Source organism: Erigeron canadensis, chromosome 8 (assembly GCF_010389155.1).
Source record: "Erigeron canadensis isolate Cc75 chromosome 8, C_canadensis_v1, whole genome shotgun sequence".
In the NCBI taxonomy this organism is placed as follows: domain Eukaryota; kingdom Viridiplantae; phylum Streptophyta; class Magnoliopsida; order Asterales; family Asteraceae; genus Erigeron; species Erigeron canadensis.
In genome coordinates, this window is record NC_057768.1 from 38,930,342 (window position 1) to 38,952,377 (window position 22,036).

General features: G+C 32.7%; 3 protein-coding genes across 3 annotated transcripts; 2 read left to right on the forward strand and 1 right to left on the reverse strand.

Annotated features, from left to right (window-relative positions):
* Window positions 1–5,203: 5,203 nt before the first annotated feature.
* Window positions 5,204–6,058, reverse strand: LOC122610805. Its single transcript, XM_043783758.1, has one exon. The coding sequence runs from the start codon at window positions 6,056–6,058 to the stop codon at window positions 5,204–5,206; it is 855 nt and encodes a 284-aa protein (XP_043639693.1).
* A 6,133-nt stretch (window positions 6,059–12,191) lies between these two features.
* Window positions 12,192–14,279, forward strand: LOC122580290 (zinc finger protein CONSTANS-LIKE 6). Its single transcript, XM_043752567.1, has 2 exons — window positions 12,192–13,447; window positions 13,828–14,279. Exons 1-2 carry the CDS (start codon window positions 12,317–12,319, stop codon window positions 14,080–14,082), a joined length of 1,386 nt encoding a protein of 461 aa, XP_043608502.1. The 5' UTR covers window positions 12,192–12,316; the 3' UTR covers window positions 14,083–14,279.
* A 4,366-nt stretch (window positions 14,280–18,645) lies between these two features.
* LOC122580291 lies at window positions 18,646–21,910 on the forward strand. Its single transcript, XM_043752568.1, has 4 exons — window positions 18,646–18,763; window positions 20,383–20,873; window positions 20,952–21,186; window positions 21,276–21,910. Exons 2-4 carry the CDS (start codon window positions 20,532–20,534, stop codon window positions 21,800–21,802), a joined length of 1,104 nt encoding a protein of 367 aa, XP_043608503.1. The 5' UTR covers window positions 18,646–18,763; window positions 20,383–20,531; the 3' UTR covers window positions 21,803–21,910.
* The last annotated feature ends 126 nt before the right edge of the window (window positions 21,911–22,036 follow it).

The window sequence follows — 22,036 nt, forward strand, 5'->3', positions numbered from 1 at the left end:
TTCTTGGTCCTATATTTTCTTATAATCGGTTTTCGGTCCAGTTCTTGGACCGTGAACACCCCTAAGTTCTAGTGGCTCTAAATGCTTCTTCAATATTTTTTTTAGTATAATATTAAATATCGATTTTTAGAGAAAATTCATTTTGAGAAATCCTACTTTAAAAGCATTTTTTTGTCACATTAAGACCTTGAGGTTTTAAGTTTTTTTCATATACTATACTAATTCATTTATCATGATGGGTAATAGTAAGAGGTTAAGTAACTCTTTGCCATCTTACTAACTCTACGATTGGTTTGCCAAACTAGTTTCCGGTAGCGAAGAAAGTAGTGCGAAGTTGTCGCATATAGATTTATGGTCACACTTTAATTATCCATGGGCTAATCAAACAGTTTACGAATTAAAATGCTTTGTCAAGCAATAAATAAGTCAAATGGCTTTATCCAGTGATTTATTTTCAACTTATGTCTATCTATAAGCATATATGTGTCTCCATAGTCCATATACGTATCAACTAAATCTTAAAAGTCAGATTTATTTATTTATTTATTATTTTGAACGGCAAATTTAGGCTCAGCGACATGCCTCTTCATATATACTCAACTCCAAATCCATAGGAAAGTCATACCGGGAAAACCCCTGTCTCAATTCTTTGAGCATTTTGCTCACACTAGGATTTGAACCCAAGACCTCACAGTCTCAGACTCAACATTATGAGTTCAACTATTTGGAATGGCACAACATTGAGGGGTTTTTCCTAAAATGTTATTTTGGCGTAGTTATCAAAACATTCAAACCCTGAATGTAATGTTCATACTAATATATGATACAATTGCTATGTTTTCAAACACTAATTGTGATATACTAACATATATACTCGCAACAATACCTGTAAAAGAGAATCTCAAATCTTGTATTATCATTCAATTCATTTACCCCTCTTGTTTCTATCCTTGAATTAGTTAAGAACCTTTCAATTTATATTTATTCAGGTTATAAGTTTAGATCGGCTTTAAACCATGAAATTAGAGTGGCCTTAATTTATTGGGTCAAACTACGTATTTGACAGTTTGTGACAGTCACAGTCACGCCCATGAGCACCACAATCAATCTAACAAAAGTCTCCCAACCTTTAGCTAAGATTTTGTTCACTGAAAACAGCATGGATGTACATCACCTCGTCATATTTATCCATACAATTAAATATTTGTTCGTCTACTTTATACTTGCGATGACAAATAAATATTATTTTGTAATAATAATATCTTACTAGGATATTTTTATTGCCTCACCAAAACAAAAGATTTTTCTCCATTAAAATTTGTAATTTTCTGTAGAAATTGTTGAATATTTCACCGAGAGAAAGTATGTATTATGGATAATTTTTTTAAAAAGTATGGATCAATTGCTCGCAACAGATGATATGTATTATGATACTATTTATGACTTTATGTTAGTTTTCTATTTTACAAAATAAGATAAATGTATTGTTTATTTTTTTCAACTCAAAATTTACAAACATTTGTCTCGTTTGTTGTCAATAAATCAAATTTTCAAAAACTTTTTTTTTTAACGGAAAAAGTATAATAATATTAATATAATCAACTAGCAAGGTACTAAATGCGTGGAAAAAAAATACAATTACAACACCAATTGTTAATCAACAAATCTAGAATCAACATAGAATTACATATTCTAGACATTTTCCGAATTTTTAACTGAGGAATCGCAAAAGACTACAAAAACATCTAATGGATGTCTCAAGATTTTCATTTATTTGCTATTATGTATCAGATTTCTTGTCAACCAACAAATATCTTTTCTGAAATAATTAACTTCTCGTTCTGTTTTGCTTTAATATAACCAATTAGTTAATATTGACAAATAATTATATTCATTACTTAATTCAGTTCACTATTTTATAACATAAATCGTTATACAAGTTACTATAAATTTAATTTGGAGTTTAGAAATTAGGAGTATATGATTAAGCAGCATGATTGATCAGTGGTAAACACTCTTACTCTGGAAACAGAGGTCATGGGTCCAATTCTTATCCCATGCAAAGGTTGGATGACATTTTCTACCATTTAGGTAAAAACTGAAAGCATCCTCTCTACTTAGGTAGGGGTAAGGTCTGTCTACATCTTAATCTCCCCTATACACCGTCAAGGTATTGGGGCTCAAAACCCGCGGTAGGCGGCACTGAGCAACTTCTTTCTTTCTTTCTAAATTAGGAGTATATAATTGGGGAACTTTTAAAGAGGAAATTTTTCTCAAAAGGTGTTCTATTTTATTAAAACTTGAGATGGAGAAATGAAACAGATGGTTGAAGACAGTCTTCAAAGTATTAACCTATCGTATGGATATACTCTAGTGATCACTTAGTAGATAACTAAATCCATTAATCAAGGCCAATCACTAATAAATGTGTACAACTATAATTAACTTTGTAATTATATATTAAGTGACCACTAAAGTATATGTATATCCACATGATAGGTTAATAAGAAGGGAACAAAATTATACAATGACTTAGAAGGCTCACTTAAAAAAGTTTACAACAATACATATTAGTACTTTTTCCAATCGGGATTTGAACTAGAAATTTCTATTTTGATGGAGCTTTCTAGCGCGGATCCGATTAAAACAATGTATGCTAGACCTCCCGTAGTTGAATCGTGATACGAAATTTCCAGCGAAATTCACCTTTAAAAAAAATTACTTTTATGCACTCGATAAAAAATGCATATAGATTTGTTGGTTTATTAACAAATTTGAACATATAAAAATTGTTACAAGTGTAAGTGTGTATAAATAAATTTATATAAAGCTACCTTATACATTGTGTATACATAAATTTTTTAAAATTGCCTTACACAATTACATAAGAATAAATAATATTCACATTTTTAAATGCTTACGTTTATACGTACTAATAGGCAATTATATTCAATCCTTTTAATGCCAAAAAAAACCGCATACAGATGGATATATAGAATTTTATTCTTGAGTTTGTTTATAAAGGATAAGAAAGGGAATGATAAAAAAAATACTTATTTTTTTATTCTTGAGTTTTTTTAATGAAAGAAAGAGAAATAAATGATAGGATAATTTAAATGTTTTAAAGCCAAAATTTTTCTTCCAAAATTGACCAGATTTAGAAGAAAAAAAAATAAATTTGTGTGCAATTACCACTTTAGCCTTCAACCATAGCCTTTAACATAGTATTATAAAAAGTATTTTTGTAAGAGAGGGATTTCCTAAAGTTATCATAACTTGACTAGTAGTTAAGTTATCCCAATTTGACTAGTAGTAAGTTGGAATAACTTTAGGGAATCATTTCCTTTTTTGCAAAAGTATCTTTTTTTTTTCCCTTTCCTTACTCATAAACTCAAGAATGCATGTTGTACACTATTTTTTTTTTTCTTTTCTACCACTATCGAATCATCTCATTTCTTTTCTTTTTGTTTAAAACTTGAGAATGGAGCATAAGTCTTACACATGCTTTATACTACAAAACATGATTATGGGTTGTTACAAGTATTCAGAAAAAAAACCTCAAAACTCCATCTTAATGATCGAACTCATAGTCTTGGATACGTAAAACCATAATTGCCTCTGATGAGCATGGCTGATCATCATTGACGGACATATAAAGTTGATATACATTAGTAAGTGAAAACAACTTCACATTTATGCACTTATATATGTGAATATTAGATTTTTAAGACATTAAATGCGTAAACAACAATGATTTTATTCATTTACTCCCGTAAAGTTTCTACATATTTATAAACGTAAATAAACTGATAAATATTTGCACACTTTCAATATGAGAAAGTATATGTAAGTATACATTTGTTGTAGAAACCATATTTAAGTTTTTATTGCTTTTAATTTTACGAGTTATATGTCCGTTCAATGCGATGGAGATAGTGGTAGTGGCGCGAGATGGTGGTGGCGACAATGGCGGCGACGGTGGCAACAGGTGGTGGCGGTGACGGGTGGTGGGGCGACAATGATACATGGTAAATATAAAAGTAATTTATGTTAAAGGAGGTAATGTAGTTATTTTAAAGATTGAGAAATTTATGTTATAAATTATTTTATTAAATGCATTATAGGTGTATTAGATGAAAATGTTTAAATTAATGAATAAAAAAAGTATTTTAAATAGTTGAATTTTTTATTTTAGATTTTTAAACTATGTTTTTTATAATGTATTATGGATTATAGATATGGATTAAATTCAACTTTATTTCATTTTGGAAAATAAAAATGGTGGACGTGGCCTCCTAAAAACCATGGAGACAAGCAATGATGTTATGGTGTAGATAAAGTCTTTATAGGAAAAAGACACAACACAATTACTGTCATGACTTGGCAAAACTTCAGTGGATCAAGACAGAGCCAAATAAGCCGTTTTCTTTGTCCCACTGTACCAATAACGACTACAGTCGACGCTTTTCATTTTTAAATTATTATATTTGTTATCTAATCTAACGCATCCTTTAAACTTTTAGGGGGTAGGACTCGATACCCAACCCAATCTTCCCCAAATTTCTACATCATCATCTTTCAATAAAAACTCTTTACCTCAAATTTCTCCAATTCACCCCAAATCATCCTAAAATGGTGGCGCCACTCACCCCAACCCCAATTTCCACATCATCTTTTTTATTTCCATTTATTTTTACTTAACAAAATCACAAATTGTATTAAAATTAAAAAACATACCCTTTTATTATATTAAAAACTAAGAAACATTACATAATACTTAAAAAAAAAAAACATTACATAATACTAAAAAAAAACTAATCATCGAGATACGCCAAATCTTGACCCATACGTGCTCCGTAAGATCATATCGAAGGCGATGGTGAACTTCTTCGTCTATCAACTCCGCATACACACTTTCATCGAACACCGGTTGCACTGGCGGGTCCATTATATGGACCGGTGAGATTGCCCTCTCGTCCCTCTTAATGATCATGTTGTGTAAAATAATACATGTATGAACATACTTCCCAATTTTGTCTTTCGTTTGAGGTCGAAGAGGTCGTTGAAGAATTTTCCATTTACTTTTGAGGACACCAAAAGCTTGCTCGACATCCTTTTTCGCCACCTCTTGCAATTTCTTGAATCTTTTTTCCTTAGGATCGATTGGATACGGGTATGCTTTAACAAGTGTTGACCACTTGTTTTAGATCCCATCACTAAGATAGTAGCCACGTTTATAATCTCGGCCATTCACGCGGAATGAAGAGTCCGGAGCCGTTCCGTTACGCGCTATGACATACAAATCGGATTGGTTCAACACGTTGATGTCGTTGTTCGACCCCGGGACTCCGAAAAAAGCATGCCAAATCCACAAATCTTGTGACGCGGTGATTTCAAGCATAATAGTTGGACCGTTGTGGTCACCCTTCGTGTATTGCCCTCTCAAACCTCTAGGACATGCCAACCACTCGACATGTGTGCAATCGATGCTACCAAGCATCCCGGGCGTATGATGTCGAAGCTCGTGGGCCTCGAAGATGCGTGCAACGTCATGTGACGTCGGCCTGTGTAGGTACTCTCGGCTATACAACCGAATGATGGCGTCACAAAAATAATCAAGGGTCTCACGTGCGGTTCTGGCTGCCATGCACAAGTACTCGTCATACTCGTCAGGTTCGTTACCCGTCGCGAGTTGCCTAACGGCGGATGTGCATTTCTGTATCACTGTAAAACTTTTTCTTTTTCTTGCATCGTAACTTTCTTGGAAATACGGGGAGTTTGCTTCAATGTCGCGCACGATATCTAAAAACATGGTCTTGTCCATTCGAAACTTCTTTCGAAAGTAATCGTCTTCGTATTTTGGTTCTTGAACGAACCAATCGTTCAAAAGAGTGGCAAGACCAATTTCCCGACGCCGGTCTGTATACCGTCGAGTTTGAGGAGCACTAGAACTTGCCGTATCTTCAAGAAAGTGTAATGCGTTAAGAAAGAATTCCATAAAGCTATCGTTTGATTCGTCGGGAGAGTCGCTCGAATTATCCAAATTACCGAAAGCCATATTTTTTGGTGATGGGTGTAAGAAATTAGTAATGAAAAGGTTGGGGTTTTTGAATTTTATAAAAATGTAGTGAAAATGGTAGTTGTTGTGTGTTGTTTTGGAAAGAAAAGAGTGTATATATAGAGAGAGAAAGAGGTAAAAGACAAAAAATAAAAAAATATTAAAAAAATATAAAACTCACCAAACGGTCAAGAAAGCCGTTTCCTTCAAAAGTTGGGATGCTCCTCCGCCACGTGGCCAGCCCCCGTTGCTCCTTTTTCTGCGCGCGGACCCCATCTCTTTTTCTCTCTCCTCGGCCTCACTACCCCGGTTTCCTTCAAAAGTTCCCCACCCCAACCCCCTGGCATTGGTGTTCCCACGCGGTCCCGGGCTTCACCAAACATCACCCCGCTTCCACTCTACCCCTCTTATGTAAAACTATAAAAGTAAAAAAGAAAGTTAATTGGATGACCCCTGATCTTATTCATCATTTGTTATCCATTAATTCCCAGTCAGGCTAGTGTGCAGGTGAATCCAATCACTTAATAATCCTTTGATTTTCTCAAGTTTGTCTTTGACAAGACTCGAAGCCAAGACCTTCCTAGAAAATGACGGCTGGTAAAAGTATGAAACTATACAATATATCATATATTAAACAATGAAAACTCGATCTTCCCAATTAGATAAAGTTTATATTTTTTAGAGATACGTAACTAATGATGGATCCATGACTTAAGTGATATTGTAGAAAATTTTCCAAGTAATATAATACGGAGTAAAATGTTTGCTAGGTCAGTCTAGCTCGTCAGAGACACTCTCAGTTTTACTTAAAGTCTCAAGTTTGATTCTCATGGATGACAAGTGTCTTAAAGTTTTTCCATGTGAATACTTATAACAACCCATGAATCTTGTTATCTAGGTTACGTGCAAAATTTTACTATCATATAGTGAAGTTTTTCTAATGTCGTATTTCGTTAACAAAATTTATTAAATTTGAATAGTCTAAAAATCAAGACATTAATATGTTATAGGTTTGTCTTATGTCATGCATGCGAAAAACGTTGAACTTGATAAACAGTTTAATAAAAGATAAGTTAATTTAGACATTTTATCATTGTTTAAATATAAATGAAAAAACGCTTATATACCAATTTAGACATTTGAGTTATAATAATAGTAACTTTCAGGGTTCTGTGCTGCAGATCATCAATTTTCTTATTGAAACGATTACGTTATTTTAATGTATGTGCGTTTAATCTTCAAGCGATCAATAAAAATTATTTTGTCATAAATATGTTTCTTTAAAAGCGTGCAAGAAACTGAAAAGTAACCTATACATCTAGCAAAATCTTTAATATATTAGTTGAGAATTCAAGCGGTATGCGATTTGACAAAATCCAAACATTGGTACGGGATGTGACCACAAAAAGAATAAATGACCAAAAAAAAGGTGAAAACACTATAAAGTACCCGTGATACGAAATCAACCTAAATGGGATGCCGTGTGGCAAAACCCGAATGGTGTTACGGGGTGTGACTTTGACGAATTGTAACTCACCCAAGTTTTTTTAAAAGTGTGCAGGTAATCAAGAAGTAGCTCAAAGTAGAAAACTCGAACTCATGCGATCTAGCAAAATCCTCAATTTGTTAGTTGAGAATTAAAGAACGAAAGTGAATAGTGGTACGGGATATGACTATAAAAAGGTTGGATGAACCAAAAGAATAAAAAGGCGAAAAAACCAACAAGCAACCTGTAATAGAAAATCGAATGAGATACGATATGGTAAAAATCCGAATAGTGATACAAAATTGTAATCTAGACGAATGGTAACTCGCCATGTAGGTGAATTACTGTTCATATACTTTTACTTTAATAAGGTATATAATGGTAAAATCCGAATAGTGATACAAAATTGTAACCGCCACATAGACGAGTTACTATTCATATTCTTTTATTTTAATAAGGTATATATATATATAATAGGATATTTAAAGTGAAAAATAATCCACTACTCTATTATAAATACATTTCTTTATATGAGATAAATAATATAATTTTTTATTTTTTCTATTTTTTGTTCCTCTTTATTGTTTATTTTCTAAAGATTTACAACTATTAAAAATACTATTTGGGGCAAGTATGGTCATAGTAATCAGATATATCTTTACTATTTTTGATGAAAATGATACATATGATCGATTATATTTTTTTAGCCTAATATAGTGCTGCCAAGTGCCAACGATTTCGTTGGTCACAAACGAATTCGACCGTTTGATAAATCATTGACACCGGTTTATTGGTTGGCTAATCAGTGGGCGATGCTACGGTGAAATAATGATGATTCGGGGAAGAGTTATGTGAGGTCCATTTTCACTGTTAAAAAAGTTTGATTTTTTCCTTAAAGCGATATACTATTTTATTCCTACTTTCAAGTTACAAGAACGTTTAGATGGAACCATGATTTCCTAAAACCCTCTCAATAATCCATGCATTCTCACACATGTGAAGGTTGAGGCTCGAACCAGATGGATTCTCACAACGTAACAATAATATTACCAACTTTTGACGATAATGTGTTCACTTGAAAAAGACTATTTGGTTGACTCGACTAATCTCTCGCAATTAATGTTTGTAGGGAGTAAGGGTTTAAACACAAATGTGTATGGACAAGGAATTACAAAATGCTCAGGTAGTCAGGTAACTATAGAGTATAGATAATAGACTTCGCCCTGTTCTAATCGGTCACATTTCGAACAACACCAACCACGAATGTTAATGTTATTGGTTTTTTTTCAATATTTTTAAGATAACATTTTGTATATTATTATTAAATTTGTTAATGTACTGTTCTTTTTAATGTAATGTTTTTATTTCATGAATATTAAATTTTCAAACTATCGTGTTTAATTCTAAAAAAGTTTTAAAAAAATTAAAAATTAAAGTAAGGGCGAAGCAAATATATGTTGTCGACAAAGGTTTATCAATTGGCGTGTTGGCGTAGAAGTGCTGATTGGTGTTGAGTTGACACAACTAACAAAGGAAACGAAGAGTTCACTATTAGGAGTAGTCTGTGTAGACTTAATTATTAAGATAAATGATAAGATTGAAGGTAAAGGTGTAAGAAGAAAAATAATGAACTCGATTTGTCAAGGGTGAAGTTGATTAGGCATGTACATGTTTAAACTTATAAATTTTAAACCTATTTATCATTTTAGATATGCGTGATTCGAGTTGATGTGCATGCTGCCTAATTAAATGTCACTGAGGTGTTCCGATTGCTAACGACTAACTTGCTGTTAAAAAAAGAATGTTTTAAGTTGGGGCCGATATTTAACAATGCGTAAGTCAGCTAAATCTTGTAGAAACGTTGTTTGATGATTATTTTATATCTATGATTCTCAGAGTTATCACTATTTATCGATATGCTTATGGCACATCTCATCCAAATGTTATTACATTTAACTTCCAGAAACCAACCCGTAAACAAATCAATAATATTTTAATTATTTTTATTTTTTTTTTGCCATATTTGCGCTTTTTTGGATTTCGCATGTTGATATTTTAGGCACCTAATTAGAAAAGCAATACATTAACATTGCACAGAAATAGAAATATCTAGGGGGAATTGAATTATCAAGGAATTTCAAGAGTATCCAATCAAAAGTTGCCAAGTGCTACTAAGAAGAGCAATTTTGCGATTAAATAATTTGTTGGGGCATCATTTATGAATTTGTCATGGGCAGTGGCCAGTGGGTCAGAGTGGGAAACACAAAAACGAAAGAGTTCAAAACTTCACCCAGGCAGCTAGTACAGTATGGGAAAGGTCATCCAACAAAAATGTCATCTTCAACATTGTATGAGATTTAGACACAGACAAACTGCAAAAGGTATTAACCATATCTACCTTAAAATAAGGCCGTAAATGTTTCGTTTGGTTCAGTTAGTCAAAAAATTTTGAAACATTTATTTGTGGATTCAGTTATTTTTATTTTTTAACTACCTAAAATCAAACCGAACGCAAACGGTTACTTTTTCACCGGGTAACAACTCTTTGGCGAGTTGCACTTGGTAAAAATTAAAATAAACAAAATATGGGATTGGTGAGAATGAGATTTAACGAATGACAACTAGTTGAAAATAAACAGAATGCTTGAATGTTTATCTACGTTTTTTAAAATACAGTAGAAAATAAGGGAATTAAGGACCTGTTTGGTGCAAAATATTTTTAAAGGAATAAAAATTTATCATAGAAATTAAAATTTCAAAGAACTGAAATATGAAAGTATTGTAATATAATGAAACTGGATTTTGAATGAATTATAATTTATTCTTGTGTAATTAACCGCAATGAAATAACTAAGTTTTATAAAATAAAAATTACATTAAAAAAAATTGCTATTAAAATTATAATTGCCAAAACATAATCATTAACAGTATTATTAGGAGAATTTGTTAGGAGCTAGAATATATTGTAATGACTCATAATAAAATATTAATAGTTTTTATAAAATAATTTATGTTTATAAAATAATAAAATGATTATAAACTAACGTTATTTTTTATAACACAAATAACTTTTTAGTAAAATAAATTCTTTTTAAAATAATAATCAAATTTTATAAAATAGCAATAAATTTTTAATCAAATTATAAATTTATTGTCAAAAAATAATCATTAACCAAAAAAAGCGAACAGTGGATTAAAAAAAAAGAAGCTAACGGACGCATGAGGGGTCTTACTCACTCGTCAATTTCTCATCGATTAAGTGACGAAGGGATCCGACTTCGCAAAGCGACTAGATGCTGATTAACTGAGAAAGAGCTTTTAAGTAATAGTTTAACTTTCTTATATAGGAAATGATATATCTACAACATAATTTAGCCATCTACAACAAAAATACATATTTCACTGCACAGTGTATAACTGTGTAAAGCACGCATTGTTATAGATAACTAAAATGTGTTGTAGATATATCACTTTTTTTTACATGCGTTTACAAAGTCAAGGTAAACAGTTGACTTGATGGTACGGTGTTATTAAAATGGTGCGTAATTTGAAGTTTCCGAAAGGAAGTGTTTTTTTAACATAAAGAGAGATTCAATAGTAGACGATATCAATTTCTTAGCAATAAAATTTGAATGTAATATATGTAGATCTAACATGTAAAATAATTGGATTGATCATTCACTGGCACTTGTTAGTTGTTGATACAAAATTCGTCAAAGAAAGACTTAAGTTTTGAATATTACTTTTTAAAACTATTATTAATAGTTCTTTTAATATAGTAAAATGGTAGATTGATAGAAACCCTTTGATCCCATGTACCGAATTGATACCCACATAACACCCATCAGAGATAGTGTCAAGGTAATTCAACCACTTAAATTCAATTCTACCTCTGCAAGATTCGAACCCAGGTTACTCCTAAAAAGTGGCGGCCAACTCTTCTAATATAGTATGACTCACATTAAATATAAGTGCATCAATATCCTACCTATGTAGTACTCTCACCGTGTCATTTTAATTGTCCAAATTTGATTTGTCAAGTGTCCTGGCTTCAACTTTGACCTTATATATTTTAGTTTATATTTCAACACTTCATATAAAATATATGAATGAATTGAATTTTAAATATAATTTTCATTGATATATGTTTCCTCAACTAATATATAACACAGACAAATATATTTATGATCAAAGTGTAAAAGAAAAGACTTAAAAAGTTAAAATATAACATTTAAAATGAGAAAATAATAGTTTTTACATGTTAAAAGAGTCTTATCTTTTGGAATGACTCCGAAGGCAATTAGACCAAAAGGCAAACGAGTCAAGAGAGCTAAACGAAGATAAATAGGCGACTTTATATATCTATTTCATGCATCAACATTCTTTCTTATAATACAAACATTATCAGATTTTCCAAAATAAATAAATCAATACAGTATATGACAACAAAACTTAAATTGTTTAGACCCTACAAGAAATCCATTGAATGGAAAGGCAACCAATAGGAAAACACATTCTAGGATGGAGTTGATAAATTAGCCAATTATATAAAGATAAGGCATTTTTGTGGGGCTTTGGTAAACTAGACAATTGCATCTAACCAAAAGCTTCTTTATAAATCCCTTCAATGCTACCACACTGTTCTCTGTAAAAAGTGCATACAGTGGGACTCCACCCACTAACCAAAAACCTCTACAATCCCATCATATTAATCATTTCATACAAAATAATATATAAGTTCCCACGCACAATATTTGAGACCCCCTACCCAGATGGTCTCATCATCAGCTGATAAAAAACTGGCCAACATTGTAGGAGGAAAAACGGCGAGGGCTTGTGATAATTGTATAAGAAAGCGTGCTCGGTGGTATTGTGCCGCCGATGACGCTTTCTTGTGTCAATCTTGTGATGGTTCAGTTCATTCGGCGAACCCTTTGGCTCGCCGACATGAAAGGGTTCGTCTAAAAGTAGCTTCTTTGAAGCTATCATCTTTAGACAAACCTGATCATGAACCACCTCCGTGGCATCACGGTTTCACAAAGAAACCAAGGACCCCACGGGGTGGTAAGCATGCGTCTGTAGTTAATAATAAACAGCAGACGCAAAAATCGGAAGAAAGTAGCATGATGAGCTTCATTAATCCGCTTCATTTAGTCCCGGAGATTGGTAGCGATGAAGCCGCGTGCAACTTAACTTCCGAAGATGAGCAACTTCTATACCAAGTCCCGGTATTCGATCCTTTTGCAGCTGAGCTTTGTCATTCGGGGAACTCGAATACTGAGGTGGCGGCGTCTCCTCCTCCTCCTGCTAAACAAACTCCAGAGGGCCCCACAACTGATGATGATACAAATAATAATCATGCTGGGGGGAAAGTAACGTTCGATTTGAATAGTTTGAACGGTTTAATACTTCCATCTGACATGGAACTAGCCGAGTTCGCGGCGGATGTGGAGAGTTTGTTAGGAAAAGGACTCGATGAAGAATCTTTCGCGATGGAAGGGTTAGGGTTATTAGATAATGACCATCATCATCATGAAAAAGTGAAAGTTGAACTACAAGACCATGATAATAATGATCAGAGGGAGATGATGAGAGAGCCTTTTCAGTTGAGTTTCGATTACGATTCGCCTTTATGGGACGACAAGGTGGCGATGCAAAGTGGTTATCATCATCATGGGAATAATAATAATTATACAGTGAAACAAGATGAAGATGATGATCAACATATCGTTGATATAGATATTGACAAGTTTGATGATGATGACGAAAAGAATAAGAATAAACGAATATTGTTGAAGTTAGATTATGATGGAATCATTGCTGCTTGGGATGAAGAAAGATCTCCATGGACCACCGGTGACCGGCCGGATTTGGATCCTGATGATTGTTGGCCTGATTGCATGGTACGTCTACATATCCCTTTTATATATATATAGTGGTTTTTAATTTACTACCAGTATATATATAAAGTTTTACTAGATATATATTCCTTTTCTTACATCACGTACTTTTCGATTAATATCCCTTTACAAAGGTAGAGGCCAGGCCGGTAAAAAGTCATGGTATATACAAATTACGATTTGACTACTTAATATTGTAAAAGAAAATCTAATAATGCAGCCACATTTTATTCACTTTATATACTTCTACGGCCGACATTTTTTGTAAAAGAACTTTTAACATTTCCAAATAATAGGGAATTTGATCTACAAGATAACGTGTATGGATTAATTAATTATGTAACGGTAGCCGTGACTAACATATTGATTGTTTATCGTATCAGGGCGGGTGTGGAATGATGCATCAGCATCATCAATATCCATATGGAGAAATGGGGATGATGACCGGGAATCCGGCAATGTTAGATGGAGGGCGAGAGGCGAGGGTGTCAAGGTACAGAGAAAAGAGGCGAACAAGGCTGTTTTCGAAGAAAATCAGGTATGAGGTACGGAAACTAAACGCGGAGAAGAGGCCTAGAATGAAGGGGAGATTTGTAAAACGGGCGTCTTCTTCAATCAGTGTCGTTTCCTTTGCTTAATTATTACGAGTAGCAGTAAATAGTACTTAATTAACAATAACGACTACATATCTTGCTAACCTACATCCATCCCATGTTAAATTTTTGTAAGTTAAGCTATATATGTGTAATTAGGTCTTTCCAAATTAAGAATGTTCATATATATAAATTCAATAAATGAAATACAAGAGAAACAATCGTACGTGTTTTGCAATTAATTCCTGCTTTGTGATTGAATTGATGACATATGATCATCGGCTCTCTCTTTTTTTTTTTTGTTATTACGTACTGTACTATTGTCAACGTCCTGAGCCTAGCTATATATTGAGTCCATGCCATCATCATCATGACAGGGCTTAATTACTGGTTTTTTCACAGGAACGACCAGAAAACGGTTATAAACACATACATAGATTAATTTAGAAACAAAGAAATAATACTAATTAATTAAACTTCACAAACGGATGGTTTCATCGACCACCAATACATACCATACAGATTTCCACCGTAAGATAGCGAGTCCGAATCATTCCACACCAAACATGATGTAACGGGTAATTAATTTAAAATTGATATTCATTGGAAATCAAAAAATTTGTATGTTAGAACAATAATAAGTTTGATGCAAAAAATTCCGTGAGTAGATCGATGTAACATGTATAATTAAACTAACTATCCAATTAGTCTATTGGTTCCTAAATCAAATATTTATGCAATTAGCCTAATTGTCGATTCAACCGTCACTATATATGATTCGTGAGAGTATTTTGAGATAAAATCATTAACCTAACTAGACATTACTTTTAAAGCATTATTAAAATTGTTAACCTAACTAGGCATTATTTTTAAAGACAATCGACAATGGATAATCATTAAATACGGTATAATATGAGGTTGGTTATTGTAAAACAAATATTAAATTAAAACAAATAAAACAAGATATTGACCCTTAAATCATTATAAATTTGATACACGAAAATTCACGAATCACAAGTATATATATTGATGCATGATAATTTTCATGATGCACAATAATTTATGTAAAGGTTAACTTATTTTTTCATTTACTTTACTTTTACACTTGTTTTACTTTAATAATAACCTGTATAATATTTGTTAAAGTATTGCATAGTTGGTTATACAGATGAACAATATAAACTATATGTGGGTATATATCTTCACAAAAAAAAAAGTATATATCTTCACATCATGAGCTGTTTTGAATAACAAGAAGCATAGGATAGACAAAATTAATTAGTTCTAAGTAACAAGCTATATAAAGGTTTCTTAGCATCACAGTGCCATATACTCGTAATACTTACTTATTCTTAAAACTGGAAGAATCATTTTGTGTATGAAAATTTTGCTACTTGGTGTATATATCTTATTTTTTCCGTTATAATTAATTGTGTAATAGAGAACTTCACAATCATTTTGAAAAAAATATGAATATGAATATTGTTCATTATCCGGCTTGATAGGAACGACTATAAACGGACATGAATATGAATTTTAAGTCTTTTGAAAGCTCTTGAGACTCAATTTCTAGACTATCAATTTTTCCCGGCTTTCAAAGCCTTTTTAGTTCTAACAAGCCACAATCAATTGCATTTATATGTAACAACATTGCTCGTTGGAAGCTAGAAAAAAAAGTAGGTTATTTGTATCTTTTCATTATCATGATCTATTAGATATAAAGACGTAATGATAAGTGATAACAACCATTTTTTTATTAGGATTTATATATGTCGTCCTCTATGGAGGATGATAGATGCACTATATGCATCAAAATTTCAAGTGGGAATAATGAGACCGAAGGGCAATGGTTGAAATCGATATGGGTGGGGGTAGACACTAGAGAGTGACAAATAGCTCTAATGGCTTTCCTTCCAGTTTTGGCACTTTCCTCCCTTATTTTTATGGTTTGATAGGAAATATATATGGTCCCTAAATACTGAAATGTCACCTCTTTGATCTTATAGATGATTCAAGAAACATACACGCATCACATTAAGTCAATTCATTCTGGCTTTTGGCAACCAAAAGGGACTTGTAATGGCCCACAAATAGCATTCTCTGGGGCCCGGCCCTTTCAAAATTATTATCAGTACATTTTGGCATTAAAATCAAATCTCCTACCGTTCATGATGTCGAACATTGTTTTTAAACTTATCGCGTCACTTTTCATATTGGACATTTTATCTTTAAACGTCCACACCAAATTAAATCCAGTTATACGGAAAATAAAGATTAAAAATCTAACACACTGGACTCACCAACACGAAGGATTTTACGGTGCTCCATCACACCCCTTGCCTTTCGCGCAGAGTCGGCATTGGTGTTTACTTCGTATCCAGCATGAAACACCCATTTACCTTGGTATCACATTGATCATTGGAGATTATATATGAATGGCATTCTCTGGGCCTTCCGTCCCATTTTAATTGTTCTATTTTAACTGGTCAAGTCTTTTTCTTTCGACTTTGACAATAAATATCTTTGTTTATGTTATATATTAGTTGATGAATGTTATATCGATGAAAAAGTACATTTAAATCTCAATTAATTCATATATGTTATATCAAGTGTTATATAACATAAATAAAGATTTATATGATCAAAGTTGAAAGAAAAAGACTCAAAAAGTCAAAATATAACACTTAATATGGGACGGATGAAGTAATAAGAAAGAAAGAAGACAACTGCTCACAGGGGTGTATCTTCTTTAGGGCCCGTGGGGGCCCGGGTCTCCAATTTTTTCGCTTAGTAGTGGTAATTTACCGGTATTTCGTTCGAAAACATATATGGTTATTAAGCCGGCCCCCAATGATATAATCTTCAAGATCCATTGGTTTTGAGCCCCAATACCTCGATAGTGTATAGGGGAGGTTAAAATGTAACAAAACCTTACCTATACTTAAGGTTAGAAGCTGCTTCCATTTCCAACATATATGGTAGAAAATGCCCTCCAACTTTTGTATAGGATGATGATGATCGAACCTATGATCTCTATCTTCGGAGGCTAAGATGTTTACCACTGATTCAACCATGCAGTTTCATGTATAATAATAATTATCATTATATATAAATGCAACTATCTTTAAGATTAAACTGATATATAAAATTTCTTGTTTGACTTAAAGAAAAGAAAGTGATCTTTGTACCATTTATTTTGATGTATATACCACAGTTGTGCAGACCTATATAATAAGTTATACAATTAGTACATACTGGTACAAATAACAGTTTCCTTAAAGAAATGACTTAGAAACTAAGACTCGAGATTAACTATTACTAGGTTAATTTAGTTATATTTGGGACCAACACTAAACTCGATGACAAGTTAAGCAATCATTACTATTTGATTGTTTTGATTAAATCTAAGGAAAATGATAAATCCTCATAACCAAATAGCCTAATAATCCTCCTAATATATTAAGAAGGTGACATGTGGTATCTACTAATTCTCTTTCCTAATTTTGCCCCCTGATTTTTCCACATGTCATCATCCCATAGTTAGAAGGATTATTAAGCTATTTGGTTAGGAGGACTAATCATTTCCCTATATCTAAACCATCAAGTTTATGTTTATCCTGCCCATTTTGATAGGCATTTATTTTTGCCCCAAACAAGTCATGATATTAGTATATATCCTAAAACTGTAAATCAGTTTTCGTGTCATTTTCTTTAATTTATTTTCTTCCTTCTACTATTTTTGCCCCTAAGCTCTAATACTCTTACAATGAAGGTCCTCATCAGCTGGGGTGTAGTTAGTAGTGGGACTAGGGGGTGCTTAGCCCCCGCCAACCATTCATGTTTTCCATTGCAAGGCTAGCTCATAGCCAACTAATATACATGTTTTTTTTGAAGCAAGCACTCCCAATCTATAAATGTATGATTTCTAGCCATGACAGTTCTAAGTAAAACCTTTACATTTGGTCCATAAAAGTAAACCATCGCAATTAAATTCTATTTTACTAACATTTTATTAAATGATTATGTCTTTCACATTATATTGTATACAACGATCGAGAAAGAAATACGGTTGAGTCTCCTTCAACGTAAAATCCTGGCTCCGCCTTTGCTCATCAGCCAACGATAGTTAATCTTTTTTCAAGTGTTTAACGGAAGTTACGAAAATTGTTGCAAATCATGTCCTTTTTTCTAACATGGGGCTACGTCTTTTTCTCTAACAGGTCTTAAAGATCGTTAAATGCTATTTGGGTTTCTAAATTGACGGATTGACTTATGTTACACTTTTGTAACTAATATCAAACATTACTTTTAACTTAACAAAGTCTAATTACACTATGTCCAACTTCTTTCACTTTTATGTTATATGGCAACTATAATTCAATGACCCGTCACTAACAATTTTGTAAATGATCCTAAAAGCATGTTATAAATCTTACATATTATTACACACAATAAACGTATGAAATACCATATTAATTTTATATGCTACTATATATATATATGAATGTAATGTTTTGCAGGGCAACGCCTTAATGCAATATCTCGTTAAAGTCTAAAGCACCAGTGAACTAAAATCCTAGATATTTTCTATACTCCGAATATGTATTTTAGGCGGAATTTGGTTTCCCCGCCTGTTTCTCCCCCCATTTCGTATATTTATATTTTCCAGGAATCAAAATCAAGGGTTTCCCTATGCAATAAAAGGAAATTACCATTTGAATTCGCGGTAACTTCCTCTCTCTCTCTCTCTTTTTTTTTTTCCTTTTCTTCTTTTTAATTCTTATTATTATATATATATATATATATATATATATATTTTTATCTATTAGCAGTTTAGTATCTATATTCTATCTATCTCTATGATCCATCTCATTTGTTTCATTAACTTACGTTTCCAGTTTGCATTTTGATTAAATACTTGATATATATATATATATATATATATATATATATATATGGGGAAGGGAATATGAGGCTGTTAGGCACCTAAGTTAGGTGAAAAACCCCTATCATACCTTTTTTTAAAAGGTAAAAATCACGGGGGCCATGTATTTATTTAAAATATTAGGGAAAAGTGAGTATGAGGCTGTAATGCACCAAACTTGGGTGAAAAACCCTCACATACTAATATTTTAATATTTTAAATAAATACATGCCCCTGATTTTTACCTTTTAAAAAAAGGTATGTGAGGGGTTTTTCACCCAACTTGGGTGCCTAACAGCCTCATATTCCCTTCCCGCTATATATATACACCTGTGCTTAGAAGTATTGAATGTTATACTTATTTTCAATCATCTCAAATATCCGGGCTTATGCTTGTGAGCTTATTTTATAACAAATAAATAGTTAAGCTCGCCCATATAGCATTTTAAGTCTTTAACTATATGCTTACACAAAGGGTTACTTTTTGTGGTCAAATTTGGTTATCGGCCACTACATCTAGGTAAAAACCTTATACGGAGTGAACTGAATTGATTGTTTTGTTTAATGAGAAGAAGAAGAACAACAAGTGATTCTGTTTCGAATCAGAAAATGGCATTACTGATGTATTGGTAATTAGGTTGGTGGCGGGTGGGTTGGGTAATGTGTCAAAAGTCAAAACGGCTTCGGGTTAAAATGGTAATCATAGTTATTATGACAACTATATAATCTTTATCATTCTGCCGTTTAACTGTTAGCTATAAAGTTTTGAAATCATAAATAATTTTTGCAACGTCTACAAATTATGTAGTCATACTGTTGAACTAATCATATGTGAAGTGTCCTTAATTTTAATATCTCCTTGGACTCCTATCCTATGTAAGGTAGAGAATGTTTTTTTATAGCGACTTTTTAGACCTATCATCTCTTTGGAAGGTAGCTAACTAGAACTTAGTTTGAGAGTAATACAAGAGAGAGGAAAGTAAAATGAATATACAATATGTGTCAGTGGTGATAGTAGCCCAAAATATGTTTGGGAGACTTTGATCAATGATAACATATGTGAAGTTGGGCAAAATTAACGCTAGTAGTCGTTGTGGAAGGACTTTGAAGGCTTACTTTGAAGCATTGTATTGAAAGCAATATAATTATCGGTGATGATGGTAATTGGCCTTACTAAAACTAAATTTAGAAGTTGATTTTTAACGGAGAAGAACTTGGAATTATGATGATAATTGATAGTCATCATTACTTTGGAACAATTATGCTAAAGGTAACAAGTTTGTTGTGGACTTCAGAAGATATATAAGATTGGTGAATGTCAATTAATAGAAGTTATAGTAGGCTCTTGTAATTTTGTTTGTTATTTTTGATTTTAATTTTTTAAGCTATTTATAATTGTGAAATGAATATGGTTTTATCAGGTTGAACATGGAGCGGTTGCGTATCCAACAAATGTTAGTCATCATCATGGCTTACTTTTACATTCGTTATATGCGACCAGGAAGTCTCAAAAGAAAAAGGAGAGATATGTCCGCAATGCCTGGTCATGAGTTCACTTGGGAACTTCTAAATGGAAACGATGAACAATGTTTTTGAGTTGCTACGCATGTCACGTGATGCCTATGTTAGACTAACTGCACAGTTCAGAGCAAGAAGGTGGTTAAAGGATAGTAAGCATATATCAGTTGAAGAGAAATTGGCTATTTATTTGTTTATTATAGGTGGGAATCAACGTTACTCTGCGGTAAAGGATAGGTTCCAACACTCGACGGAGACAATTAATAAAGTTTTTTATGAGGTGTCAGATGCAATGCTTGAGTTTGTTAAAGAGGTTATAGTACCTACATCATTTAGTCCTAGTCTAGACATTTCTGGAACAAATAGGATGTTTGATTTGCAGAAAGTTTTCAAGGTAGATAATAGAGATAACTTACGAACTTGAACCTATTATGTTTGATTTGCTGTAGTAGGACTAATAAGTTTAATGCAGGGAGCGGTTGGTGCCCTGGATGGAATTTTGATACATGCTGTTATTCCTGCTGATAAACAACACTTGTTTAAACGAAGTGATAATGGTAAATGTTGTCAAAATGTTTTGGCAATTTGTGACTTCAACATGGTTTTTACCTTTATTTTAGCTGGTTGGGAAGGGATAGCAGATGATTCACAAGTGTTGAGCACGGCTATATCAGATTCAGACTTTGAATTACTATTTCCTCCTCCAGGTATGTTTTATATTATATATTTATATATAATTATTTGATGTATATTTAGGTGGATATGTGTTATTCCTTTTTTTTTTACGCCTTTACAGATAAATACTATCTTTGTGATACTGCATTTCGACATACCCGAGGATTTATGACACCGTATCGCAATGTAAGGTATTCGCTTGGAGGCTACCTTGATAGTCGCGCAACGAATAAGAAAGAAGAGTTCAATCATGCTCATGGAAAACTTAGAAATGTTATAGAGTGTGCCTTTGGTGTGCTGAAAGCACGTTTTCCTGTTTTGATGAAAATGATATCTGTCCCCTTTATTAAACAGAGAGACATTGTTATCTCATGTTTTGCAATTCATAACTTTATACGGACTGAAAACATAAGTGACAAGTGGTTTGCTGAATACGAGCAAGAGATAATATTTGATGATAAAAATGAATATGAAGATGATGATAAAGATGGAGAGGACTGCGAGAGTGAACAAGAGGACGATGAAGAATATGATGATCCTGAAGATCAACAATTCATGGCCAAATTGCGAGAAGATCGACAATTCATGGTTAATCTGCGAGAAGAAATTGCGGGGAGATTGATGCAAGACAGAGAGTCAATGCTTTAATTTTTGGAGTTTGATGACTAGACTCATGTATATGTGCTAAATTCATGGTCCGAATATTTCTGCTTGTTTATGCATCTTTCTGATTGAATTGCACTGCAGCATTTTACAGATTTTCTGCTATTTTCATTTTTATTGTCCTATAGTACTCGAATAGGAACTTTTGAACTTGTATAGTTGTATATGCTACATACCTTTTAACCTATATTAAAAATCCGTAGTGCTTTTTACTATATG